The sequence below is a fragment of the Rhinolophus hipposideros genome, assembly GCF_964194185.1.
Source record: "Rhinolophus hipposideros genome assembly, chromosome: 21".
Lineage (NCBI taxonomy): Eukaryota > Metazoa > Chordata > Mammalia > Chiroptera > Rhinolophidae > Rhinolophus > Rhinolophus hipposideros.
The window spans coordinates 21,147,306-21,160,471 of NC_138067.1; the positions used below are offsets into that span (position 1 = coordinate 21,147,306).

At 40.9% G+C, this 13,166-nt stretch overlaps 1 protein-coding gene across 7 annotated transcripts in view; it reads left to right on the forward strand.

Moving 5' to 3' along the window:
* Positions 1-12,471, forward strand: part of LOC308489432 (uncharacterized protein) — a 36,189-nt gene extending 23,718 nt beyond the window's left edge. For 5 of the 7 annotated variants that reach the window (XM_081030531.1, XM_081030528.1, XM_081030529.1 and 2 more), the window contains one exon: positions 3,581-10,319. In XM_081030531.1, the coding sequence (XP_080886657.1) occupies positions 3,581-6,717 (3,137 nt within the window). In that variant the 3' untranslated portion in view covers positions 6,718-10,319. Of the gene's footprint in view, positions 1-3,580 lie in introns of all 7 variants that reach the window. The other 2 variants (XR_013992096.1, XR_013992097.1) reach the window with 2 other exon arrangements.
* The last annotated feature ends 695 nt before the right edge of the window (positions 12,472-13,166 follow it).

Genomic DNA, 13,166 nt, shown 5'->3' on the forward strand with positions numbered 1-13,166 from the left:
ATATAGTAAATAATACAAGTGTTTTTCAAACTCTTCTTTGATTATGAGCCTCAGTAGTTATTACATTTTGCATCAAAACCCTGCATACTCATATGTACTCTGAAATTAGAGTATCAGGAAACATAATTTACCCTTAGCACTACAATGTGTGTGAATTCTCTCCTACTCGACCCTACCCTATCCTAATACAGACTAGTGTATTTCAATTTAAAAACACTAGTGTATTTCACAACTAATGAATAGCCAGTTTTATAAAACATAGTATAAGAAATATTGGATGTAAAGGGATGCTCGTTAAACCCAAGTGGATTTCAGGATCTAAAGGAGGTTGAACAAGAAGAAAAGGGACAATACAAGACGTCGTATGTATACACAATAGAATACTACTCTACCATAAGAAAAGATGAAATACTGCCATTTATGACAACATGGATGGATCTTGAAATTATTATTGAAATAAGTCAGACAGAAAAAGTTGAGAACCATATGACTTCACTCATGTGGGATATAAAACTGAAAGCAACAAAGGAACAAGACAAACAAATAAACAAAAACTCATAGACAGAGACAACAGTTTAGTGGTTACCAGAGGGTAAGGGGGTTGGGGTTGTAGAAGAGGGTAAAGGGGGTCAAATACATGGTGATATAAGGAGAACTGACTCTGAATAGTAAGCACACAATATGATACATAGATGATGTGTTTAGAATTTGTAGACTTGAAACCTATGTAATTTTATTAACCATTGTCACCCCAGGAAATTTTAATTTAAAAAAAGAAAAGTGATGATACAGTTGACAGAGCAATATATCGATAAGGGATACAATGGCATCAAGGATGATTTAGAAATGTGAGGGTGGCTTGGGATAAGAGGATATAGAAGAGGAAGGGAAGGAAGTTGAAAGCATTGCATCTGGGCAGCTTTATTCTTTTTTTTTAATTATTAAATTTATTGGGGTGACAATTGTCAGCAAATTTACATAGATTTCAGGTGTACAACTCTGCACCACATCATCTATAAATCCCACTGTGCTCACCACCCAGAGTCAGTTCCCCCTCCATCACCATACACCTGATTCCTCTTACCCTCATCACGCACCCCCCACCCCCCTACCCTCTGGTAACCACCAAACCACTGTCTGTGTCTATGAGTTTTTCCTTCCCACCTGCTTGTCTTGTTCTTTTGCTGTTTCCGGCTTATATACCACATATCAGTGAAATCACAGGGTTCCCTGCTTTTTCTGTCTGACCTATTTCACCCAGCATTATACTCTCAAGATCCATCCATGTTGTCACAAATGCTCCTATATCATCTTTCCTTAACGCCGAATAGTATTCCATTGTGTATATATACCACAACTTCTCCATCCATTCATCCATCGAAGGACACCTTGGTTGCCCCCATGTCCCGGCCACCGCAAACAAAGCTGCAATGAACATTGGAGCACATGTGTCTCCATAGAGAAATGTTTTCAGATTTTCTGGGTAGATACCTAGGAGAGTGATTGCTGGGCCATATGGTAATTCTATTCGTAATTTCCCGAGGAACCTCCACACTGCCCTCCACAGCGGCTGCACCAGTCTGCATTCCCACCAACAGTGCACGAGGGTTCCTCTCTCTCCACAGCCTCTCCAACACCAATCACCATTTGTCTTGTTGAAGAAAGCCATTCTGACTGGGGTGAGGTGACATCCCACCGTCGTTTTCACTTGCATTTCTCTGATGATTAGCGATGCCGAGCATTTTTTCATACGTCTATTTGCCATTCGCATACCCTCTTTGGAGAAATGTCTCCTCAGGTCCTTTGTCCATCCTTCAATTAGATTGTTTGCTTTTTTGTTGTTGAGCCTCATGAGTTCCCTGTACATCCTGGATACCAGCCCCCCATCAGAGGCACCGCCTGCAAAAATCTTCCATTCAGTTGGTCGCCTCATCATTTTGTCAATAGTTTCTTTTGCTGTGCAGAAGCTTTTCAGTTTCATATAATCCCATTCGTTTATTTTAGTTTTTACTTCCATTGCCTTTGGAGTCAAATTCATAAAATGCTCTTTGAACCCAAGGTCCATAAGTTTAGTACCCATGTTTTCTTCAATGCAATTTATCGTGTCAGGTCTTATGCTTAAGTCTTTGATCCATTTTGAATTAATTTTGGTACATGGTGACAGACAGCAGTCCAGTTTCATTCTTTTGCACGTAGGGCAGCTTTATTCTTTCAACAGGAAGGAGGTGATGATCACTGGAGAACTTGGAAGGTGGAGGTTGCTTGGAAGAACTGTGGAAATCCTGATCAAGACGAATGGCATAGTATGGGGCAGCAGGGAAAATAAGAGTGTTTTGGTCATTGTTGCTCAGTCTTGATTTTATAACATTGAACACCGTACTAGCAAGGAAGAGGCAGGGTGTGAGAACAGTTCACCAGGTTCTAAATTGTCTTGCTCATTCTTTTTCAGACTTTTGGTTACCCTGTTTACTCTAGTTTCAGATCTCCTGAAGGCCTTCACTTGTGTAACTCACAATCAAAGGATGAAATCGATTAACTAGCAGATGAATACCAGAAAACCCAAGTTAATGTTAAAACAAAATTAGTCAAACATTTTACATAAAATAGATTAACTTTAAAACTTAGGTAGGGCCACCAGTGAGCTCAGTTGGTTAGAGTGCAGTGCTCATGACACCAACGTCTCTGCTTCAATTCCCACATGGGCCAGTGAGCTGCACCCTCCACAACTAGATTGAAAACAACGACTTGACTTGGAGCTGATGGGTCCTGGAAAAACACTTTTCCTCAATAAAAAATTTTTTTAAAAACCAAATGTCATCCAGTCTTTAGGAACACAAATGCCATTTTACAAGTGGCTGTTTGTCTCCTTTTTGCTAACATTAAAAGGAATACTCTGTAGTCTTGGTATAGCTAAGTAAACTGGGTTCTACCCTTTCCAAATAGGCAGAGAGTCTAGGACAGTAGTTTCTGCATGTTTGAGATTCAGACTTTTTTGAGAGGCAGATGATGAGACCGCAGTTGCCAACAGTTTTAGGGTGTTCACTCCATCTGTGGACCTGCAGTTAAGAACCTCTGGGGGTGATGTCCTCTAAGTGCATCTGTGATTTTCTTTTCTTTCTGTCTTGCCATGGCTTAGTGCCCTTAATACTCAGTGTCTCCAGTCTTTTAGGACATCTACAGGGTATGAATTTTTAAAAACAATTCATTCATTGCCTTTGCAATCTGACACTTCAGGTTTACTTTCAGACTTTAAGTCTTGCCAGCCTGTGTCATCACTTGCTTTCAGAGCCTGTACTTCCTTTGGTACTTTGTAAGCCTGTAAGTACCATAAGGTTCAAAAATATAGAATCTGGAAAAGCTTAGGAAGCAAGCTGATGTATGATGTATACAGATACCCTGTTTCACCTGAACTATTCTCTGCCTGTGTGATATTTGGCACTTTCTTTCAATAGCTTTGTCTTGCTAGTAGGCCCATGTGGTAGTTGAAGTAGAAATCTCCAAAAGCCCTATAATATTTGATGCTCCTTATTTTCTAGTATAATTCTCAGGTGGAACTTCTGTTTTCTGTTTGTTACATCAGATACTGAGGCCAACACTGACAATGGGTCTACATCAACACAGGGAGTTTCTGAAAACACAGATGTGATGTCACATGGTCTGCAGAAGAGTGTTCTTCAGAGAACCAGCTTCCTAGAAACATATAAACTGAAGAAGCACCAGGAAATTTCCACAGTCAAAAATGCTAGAGGAAAGGTTCCAGAAATCTGTGATAGGAAACCCTTCAGATGTGAAGAGTGTGGGAAATGCTTCAGCTCATTTTCTTGCTATGTTATACATGAGAGAATTCACACTGGGGACAAACCCTTTGAGTGTAATGAGTGTGGAAAAGCTTTTACTGGTAATTCCTCATTAATTTGGCATCAGAGGATCCACAATGGAGAGAAACCCTATCAGTGTGAGGAGTGTGGGAGAGCCTTCAGTGATAATACAAACCTGATCAGGCATCAGAGAATCCACAGTGGGGACAGACCCTATCACTGCAAGGACTGTGGAAATGATTTCACCAGTAGTTCTGAGTTTGTTATGCATCAGAGAATCCACACAGCAGAGAAGCCTTACAAGTGTAATGAGTGTGGAAAAGCTTTTGCTGTTAAGTCAACATTACGTCAGCATCAGAGGATCCACAGTGGAGAGAAATCCTATTCATGTGTGGAGTGCGGGAAATCCTTTACTGCCAATTTCTCATTAATTAGACATCAGAGGATCCACAATGGAGAGAAACCCCATCAGTGCGAGGAGTGTGGGAGAGCCTTCAGTGATAATGCACATCTGATCAGGCATCAGAGGATCCACAGTGGGGACAGACCCTATCACTGCGAGGAGTGTGGAAATGGCTTCACCAGCAGTTCTGATTTGGTTAAACATCAGAGAATCCACACTGGGGAGAGACCTTACAAGTGTAATGAGTGTGGAAAAGCTTTTGCTATTAAATCAACATTACGTCAGCATCAGAGGATCCACAATGGAGAGAAACCCTATCAGTGTGAGGTGTGTGGGAGAGCCTTCAGTGATAATGCAAATCTGATCAGGCATCAGAGGATCCACAGGGGAGAGAAACCCCATCAGTGTGAGGTGTGTGGGAGAGCCTTTAGGGATAATGCATATCTGATCAGGCATCAGAGGATCCACAATGGAGAGAAACCCCACCAGTGTGAGGAATGTGGGAGAGCCTTCAGTGATAATGCATATCTGATCAGACATCAGAGGATCCACAATGGAGAGAAACCCCATCAGTGTGAGGTGTGTGGGAGAGCCTTCAGTGATCATGCAAATCTGATCAGGCATCAGAGAATCCACAGTGGGGACAGACCCTATCACTGCGAGGAGTGTGGGAATGGCTTCACCAGTAGTTCTGATTTGGTTAAACATCAGAGAATCCACACAGGGGAGAAACCTTACAAATGTAATGAGTGTGGAAAAGCTTTTGCTGTTAAGTCCACATTACGTCAGCATCAGAGGATTCACAATGGAGAGAAACCCTATCGGTGTGTGGAGTGTGGAAGAGCCTTCAGTGATCATGCAAATCTGATCAGGCACCAGAGGATCCACAGTGGGGACAGACCCTATCACTGCAACGAGTGTGGAAATGGCTTCACCAGTAGTTCTGATTTGGTTAAACATCAGAGAACCCACACTGGGGAGAGACCTTACAAGTGTAATGAATGTGGAAAAGCTTTTGCTGTTAAGTCAAAATTACATCAGCATCAGAGGATCCACAATGGAGAGAAACCCTATCAGTGTGAGGTGTGTGGGAGAGCTTTCAGTGATAATGCACATCTGATGAGACATCAGAGAATCCACAATGGGGACAGACCCTATCACTGTAAGGAGTGTGGGAATGACTTCACCAGTAGTTCTGGTTTGGTTAAACATCAGAGAACCCACACAGGGGAGAAACCTTACAAATGTAATGAGTGTGGAAAAGCTTTTGCTGTTAAGTCAACATTACATCAGCATCAGAGGATCCACAATGGAGAGAAACCCTATCAGTGTGTGGAGTGTGGAAGAGCCTTCAGTGATCATGCAAATCTGATCAGGCATCAGAGGATCCACAGTGGGGACAGACCCTATCACTGCAAGGAGTGTGGAAATGGCTTCACCAGTAGTTCTAATTTGGTTAAACATCAGAGAACCCACACTGGGGAGAGACCTTACAAGTGTAATGAGTGTGGAAAAGCTTTTGCTGTTAAGTCAAAGTTACATCAGCATCAGAGGATCCACAATGGAGAGAAACCCTATCAGTGTGAGGTGTGTGGGAGAGCCTTCAGTGATAATGCATATCTGATGAGACATCAGAGAATCCACAGTGGGGACAGACCCTATCACTGTAAGGAGTGTGGGAATGGCTTCACCAGTAGTTCTGATTTGCTTAAACATCAGAGAATCCACACAGGGGAGAAACCTTACAAATGTAATGAGTGTGGAAAAGTTTTTGCTGTTAAGTCAACATTATATCAGCATCAGAGGATCCACAATGGAGAGAAACCCTATCAGTGTGTGGAGTGTGGAAGAGCCTTCAGTGATCATGCAAATCTGATCAGGCATCAGAGGATCCACAGTGGAGACAGACCCTATCACTGCAAGGAGTGTGGAAATGGCTTCACCAGTAGTTCTGATTTGGTTAAACATCAGAGAACCCACACTGGGGAGAGACCTTACAAGTGTAATGAGTGTGGAAAAGCTTTTGCTGTTAAGTCAGTATTACATCAGCATCAGAGGATCCACAATGGAGAGAAACCCTATCAGTGTGAGGTGTGTGGGAGAGCCTTCAGTAATAATGCAAATCTGATCAGGCATCAGAGAATCCACAATGGAGAGAAACCCCATCAGTGCGAGGTGTGTGGGAGAGCCTTCAGGGATAATGCAAATCTGATCAGGCATCAGAGGATCCACAATGGAGAGAAACCCCATCAGTGTGAGGTGTGTGGGAGAGCTTTCAGTGATCACGCAAATCTGATCAGGCATCAGAGAATCCACGGTGGGGACAGACCCTATCACTGCAAGGAGTGTGGGAATGGCTTCACCAGTAGTTCTGATTTGGTTAAACATCAGAGAATCCACACTGAGGAGAAACCTTACAAGTGTAATGAGTGTGGAAAAGCTTTTGCTGTTAAGTCAACATTACATCAGCATCAGAGAATCCACACTACGGAGTAACCTTACGAATGTAGTGAGTGTGGAAAAGCTTTTGCTGTTAAGTCAAAATTACATTAGCATCAGAGGATCACAATGGAGAGAAACCCTATTAGTATGAGGTGTGGGAGAGAGCCTTCAATTATAATGCATATCTGATCAGGCATCAGAGAATCCATAGTGGGGACAGACCTTGTCACTGCAAGGAGTTTGGAAATGGCTTCATCAGCAGTTATGTATTGGATACATTAGAGAATCCATCTTAGGGAGAAACAAGGGTAATAAGTGTGGAAAAGCTTTTGCTGTTAAGTCAACATTACATCAGCATCAGAGGATCCACAATGGAGAAAAACACTACGAATGAATATAGCAAAAGCTTCAGTAGGACTTGCCCTGTTAGCCAACGCCAGTGTATTCACACTGGGTAAAAAGCCTTATTCTTGTAATATACGTGGACAAGCCTTCAATTTTCATACAAAACTAACTCAGCACTAGAGAGTCCACAACAAGAAGAAACACTTTGTGTAGATTGTGGGAAAGCTGTTAGTGCTCAGGAACAATTTAAAAAGCATGTAAGGATTCATATTCAGGAGTCTTTCTGTGTATGTGATGAGTGTGGAAAATTCTTCACTAGCAAAAGAAATCTTCATCACCAAAGAATCTATACTGGAGAGAAATCCTGTGTGTGTCAACCTTGAAAAAAACCTTTTGGACTTCTTCCAAGCTAGGTGATCATGAGCATGTCCGCCCTGGAGAAAACTGTGGTGGACATTTGTTGTTTTGGTCTCCTTGAATTTTTCACCCTCTTTTCCTGGTAATACGAGGTCTCACAATTACATTTGCGAACTTGGCACCATGCGCTTACGTTGGCAGCACTGTACAAACAGCTCGGTAAGGTTTCACAACAGTGGTATATCAGTGTCTCACAGCTGTGTTCGTGTCAATGTGTGGTGTTGTCTTGCTGAGTGGCGTTCATTGTTGCATGTTTTTGTGTGCTGTCACAAGAATGTCTGAGCTTGAATTAGAGGAACAAACAAACATTAAATTTCTTGTTAAACTTGGCAAGAGTGGGACATCTTAGTCCAAGTTTGTGGGGATAATGCCATGAAGAAAATGGCAGTGTACAAATGGATTAAATGTTTTTCTGAGGGGAGAGAACGCGTCACTGATGAAGAGAGGTCAAGGGGGCCAGCAACGAGCAGAACTGATGAAAACATTGCAAAAATTCATTGAGTTGTGCATCAAAATTGTCGGCTGACTGTGAGAAGCATAGCAGACCAGGTAAACATCAATAGAGAAACAGTTAGGAAAATCTTAACTAAAAAACTTGGCATGAGAAAAGTGCATGCAAAAATGGTCCTGAAGGAGCTCACCAGTGAACAGAAGCAAAGGAGAGTAATCAAAGTTTGCCAAGACCTTTTCGAGAGGCAAGATGATTTTTTTGGCCATGTTATCACTGGTGATGAAACATGGGTGTACCAATACCCCCTGAAACAAAGCATCAAAGTGCACGATGGAAGTCAGCCAGTTCTCCACGACCAAAAAAATTCCATCAGTCCAAATCAAATTGGAAGTACTGAAAAGTCTGCATGAAAAAGTTAGACAAAATGACCTGAACTTTTCACCAACAGTTCATGCATGGTTTTTGCATCACGACAATGCACCAGCTCACATGGTACTGTCTATGAGAGAGTTTTTAGCCAGTAAACAAATGACTGTATTGGAACACCCTCCCTACTGACCTGATCTGGCCACCAATGACTTCTTTATCCGAAGAGAAAGGAAATATTGAAAGGAAGACATTTTGATGACATGCAGGATATCAAGGGTAATATGATGACAGCTGTGATGGCCTTTCCAATAGAAGAGCTCCAAAATCGCTTTGAAGGGTGGACTAGGCACTGGTGGTGGTCTATAGCTTCCCAAGGCAAGTACTTCAAAGGTGACCATAGTGATATTCAGCATTGAGGTATGTAGCACTCCTTCTAGGATGAATTCATGAACTTAATTGTCATTACACTAAATTTCCCGTTGGATTCCATCTTCTCAGAAGTGGAATATGTGACACAGGCCTGACTCCACTGCAGATTCTTTACCCCAAGCCATAGCTTTTGGTTCAGATGTCAGTAGATGATCCAAGGTGGTCCACTTAGAGTACCAGGATGTAGCCAGAGTTAACAGAAAGAAATACTCTTTTTTTGTTCCTTAGTTTTAAAGCTGAGAGGAACTCCTGGATTCTTGTGGACGCTGAGAGTAAAGTCCACACAGCAGGAGAGAAATCAAAGTTGAAGAACAATCAACCTTGATGATTCTATTTGAACAACTACATTAAACCTATCTGAAGCTAGAAATACATCTGGGTTTTTGAATTTCAGTAACCAATAAATTCCACTTTTTGTTTTGCTTTTTTGCTCAAGCAAGTTGGAGTTAGCTTTTCTTTCCTTGGAACAGAGCTTTATCAGTGTGACAATTATTTTAATAGTCTTCAGGGATGATAAACCTTATGAAGGAGAAATGTTTTGTGTGCTTGAAGTGTGGGAATATCTTCATCTATAGTCCCAGCAGCCCCTGTGATTGTAGCAAGAATGGGAAACCCATTGGAACACTTGAGAGTTCAGGATACTTCAGGGCTACACCAGTGGATAGAAATTCTAACAACTTAAGCTGTGAGACAAACATTTTAATTTTCCTACAGAACTGTGAGCAAATCCATTCTTAACAAAAGTCTGAACTGTGAAACCAAAAGCCATCACTAAATCTCAGTTTTTATTTGGAATGGATGCTATACTAGGCATTAAACTGGTAAATGACAGGCTATTGTAGCTTTTCCAGTGCAGTGTTTACCAGTTTGTCTAGAACAGCATGCCCACCCTGCGCTTAGATCTGATTAGTGGGCCAAGGAAATGTTCTAGTTCTCAGTCATAAGAGAGTGCTGAGATGTCTCAGTAGGAAAACAAAGAGCTGGCACATTTCTTAGTATAATGAATTTAACGTGCACCCTGTTCTCCCGTGTGCTCTTCTGTTGCCAACAAATATGGCAGTTACCCTACCTAATTTCAGACTTTACCTGTGTAACGGTGACACTGTAGTTTCTACTTTCAGCGGTTAATAACTTAGTTTAATTCTATTTAACACTGTAATTTAGCTTACAACTTTAAAAAAAAATGTTTTTCTCTTTTCCTTTACTCTCCCTCCCCCTCCTACCAGGATTAATGACTGTTTACTCAAGGCTGAGTGTGTACCTTGCCAATTTGCAGAACAACTGGCTTTAATGATTCTGTTTTCTCAAGACTGGAGGCATACCTCATAAATCTGTATATCGCCCAGGACATTGCCTTGAAAGAAGTTATAGCCCTGGAACATCTGCTTCATTTAACAAGAGATTCCCTCCTTTAGCAAGGACTGAGATAACCTTATCTCTGAAAGAAACCAGGCTCTGGAAAGCTCTTTTTTTCTTCCTCAGACCCCATCACCCAGGAATTTGCCTCATCAACCCACCTTTTCTTTGTTTTTCTCCTTGTGCCTATAAAACCTGACTGTCTTTACAACGGGGAAGGTAGGTTTTCAGACAGAAGTCCACTGCCTTCCCTAAATGCTGGCTTTTTGAATAAATCTGCTTTTCTTTCCACCACCGTTTTCTCTCAATAGTCTCATGAGCGACAAGCAGCCGAACCTTGGACTGCTTCCAGAAGTCTAGCACCTGTGGCTTCACCACCTCTCCCTTACTTGCCAGCAGTTGGCTGAACCAGCAGTTGTATTATATACTTTGACTGACCAATGAATAATAGGGTGGGGGATCACTTTGTAAGTAAACTTTTTAAAAATTGAAGTATAATAGACAAAAACACAAGTCATAGTTGTACAGCTTGAATTTTACAAAGAACATAGCCTTATAATCATGAAGATCAGGAAATAGAACGTAACAGTACCCTGGAGGCCTCCCTGTACCCTATTCCAGTCATTACTTCTCTTTCATGGTAACCTCTATTCGGACTTATGTTACCACCATGAATTTTTACATAAAGGGAATCATCGGCATGGGTTCGTTCTCATTGCTGTGTGGTATTCCATTACATGAATATACTGTAATTTATTGTCTACTGTTGTTAGGCATTTCTAGGGGAATCATTTTAAGGCCAGAAAATCTGAGTCACTCAAAAAAAATAGAGTAAACCAGGTTCAGGGACTTAGTTTCACATGTTGTTGCATCAGTTATAACTGTCCTTTAATAAGTGATCATCACAGCAGCAGTGTTAGTGCTTGGCATATGCCAGACACTTTCCTAATCACTGCACACATTTAATACAACTTTATGAAGTAGGTACTGTAATGAACTCATTGTCACAATTGAGGAAGTGGATTAATTAGGTCACCCAAAGTCACAGGGAGTAGCAAAGTAGGGATTGAAACACAGGCAGTCTGATTTCAGAGCCCATATTCTAGCCATCATCAGTATTGCCCTATAGAGATTGGTGGTAAGGTCTGTGACAACTGTCTCAGTAGCAAGAGTGGGGTTGTTTGCGGAGACTGATTAACTCCTTAGGGGTAGTGGAGAATATTGGGGTGTAGTCACGATCAGGAGGCTGTGCTTGACTTCACTGAAAGTGAGGTAGATGGGGAATAGGCAACAGTGAGGGAAACAGGTTGAGAGAACAGTCTCCAAATTCTTTAGTGACTTTCAGAAGTTTACCAGGATCACTTTTTAATTTCCTAGATTATGGCCTAAGTAGGTAGTATTCATTTTAAACTGTATTCAGTGATATAGACTATAATTGTAAATTAGGGAGACGTCCCACTACTACTCTAAAACCTATGCAAGGGCCATTTTTTGTTACCTTCCTTTGCCAGTGGGAAGATTTTCTAATTTATCCTTTCGTGGGTCCAAGCATTTGGGTGGATGTGTGTGTGAAAAGCCCCAGTTTCTACTTGCTTCATACAGGCTTCTTTAATATTCCTCCTCATACATCAAGGTCTTCAAATTTCCATCATCCCCACTCATATTGGACAAAGCATCACCTCAGCTAACCTCTGGTTTTAGTTTTTTGTTCATTTTTGTTAACTGGGTATACTTTCCTGTGAGCTAAGTATATAAAGTGATGTAAATTATATCCTAAATTTCTAGATATGAGTTTATATCAATCACTAACTACATTGCCTGAAGTGGGATCCTGCCTAATATTTTTGTCTTAAAATCATTGCTATAATATATAGCTATGCCATTTTTCCTTTCACTTAATATTTGTATATCTTTCCATTCTTTAACTTTTAATCATTTTGCATTCTTATGTTTTAGTAGTAACTTATATAACATTTTATTTCTAGATAAACTTTAGAATCATTTTCACAAGTTCCAAAACAAATCCTATTGGTGCTCTATTTGAGTAGACCAATTCCTCCCACTGTATTCTCCTTTTTAAAAATTGTTTGAAATTCGGGGCGGCTGGTTGGCTCTGGGTTACAGCGCAGTGCTCGTAACTCCAAGGTCACCGGTTCGATTCCCACACGGGCCAGTGAGCTGCGCCCTCCACAACTAGAGTGAAAACAACGACTTGACTTGGCGCTGATGGGTCCTGGAAAAACACACTGTTCCTCAATATTCCCCAATAAATTTTTTTTTAATTTAAAAATAATTTTTTTTTGAAATTGGACTTACAGTTTAAATCAAGATGAATACTCTTCCTGTTGAACAATTATCTGTGTCTTTCCATTTATAGAAGTTTTTGTTGTTGATTTTTCTTCATCTAAATGTCTTAAATGTTTATTATTAATTTTATTCCTAAATATTTTTGGTTCTTTTGTTGCTTTTGTGAATAAGATCTCCCTGCCCAAGTATATATCTCCACATAGTAGGTTGAGTGGTCTGATAATTTAATTCACAATATCAATAAGGAAGATTTTATAATATTGAAACATTCTTTAAATTCTGGAATGAACCCCAACCTGACTTACTGTTTTCCCACAATTTTCAAGAGGAGAAGCAGGACAATTTTTTACTCTTATCATCTTAAAACTGGAAACACCAGAAAAGATTTTTTAACATGAGGAGATTTGTCAGTTTTCCCTGGAGGACAAGGAGGAAGAGTTTAAGGGAGGCCCTGGACTTGTGGGTACAGAAGGTACAGGAGAAGAAGTCTTAGAGCTGAGTGAGAGGAAATGTTGCAGACCCAGCATAGAGATGAACTTCCAAAACACTGAAGTTTTAAGTATGTTGTGTGATTTTCCTATCATCTCATTCCTAGGGGTATTAGGATATGGTTTTGGGTATTGATTTGAAGAACCCAAGTCAATACGGTTTAGTTATAATGCAAGGTTATTTCTCACTCATGTATCATCTGAATGTAAGCAGTCTAGGGCTGATAATAGTAGCTCTGTGACTGCTAGCTGCTCTGTCATCCCCAGGGGCCACATCATGTGGTCCAAGATGCTCACCCCCTTGTCAGCATTCCACATAGTTGATGTGGGTACTGGGTCAA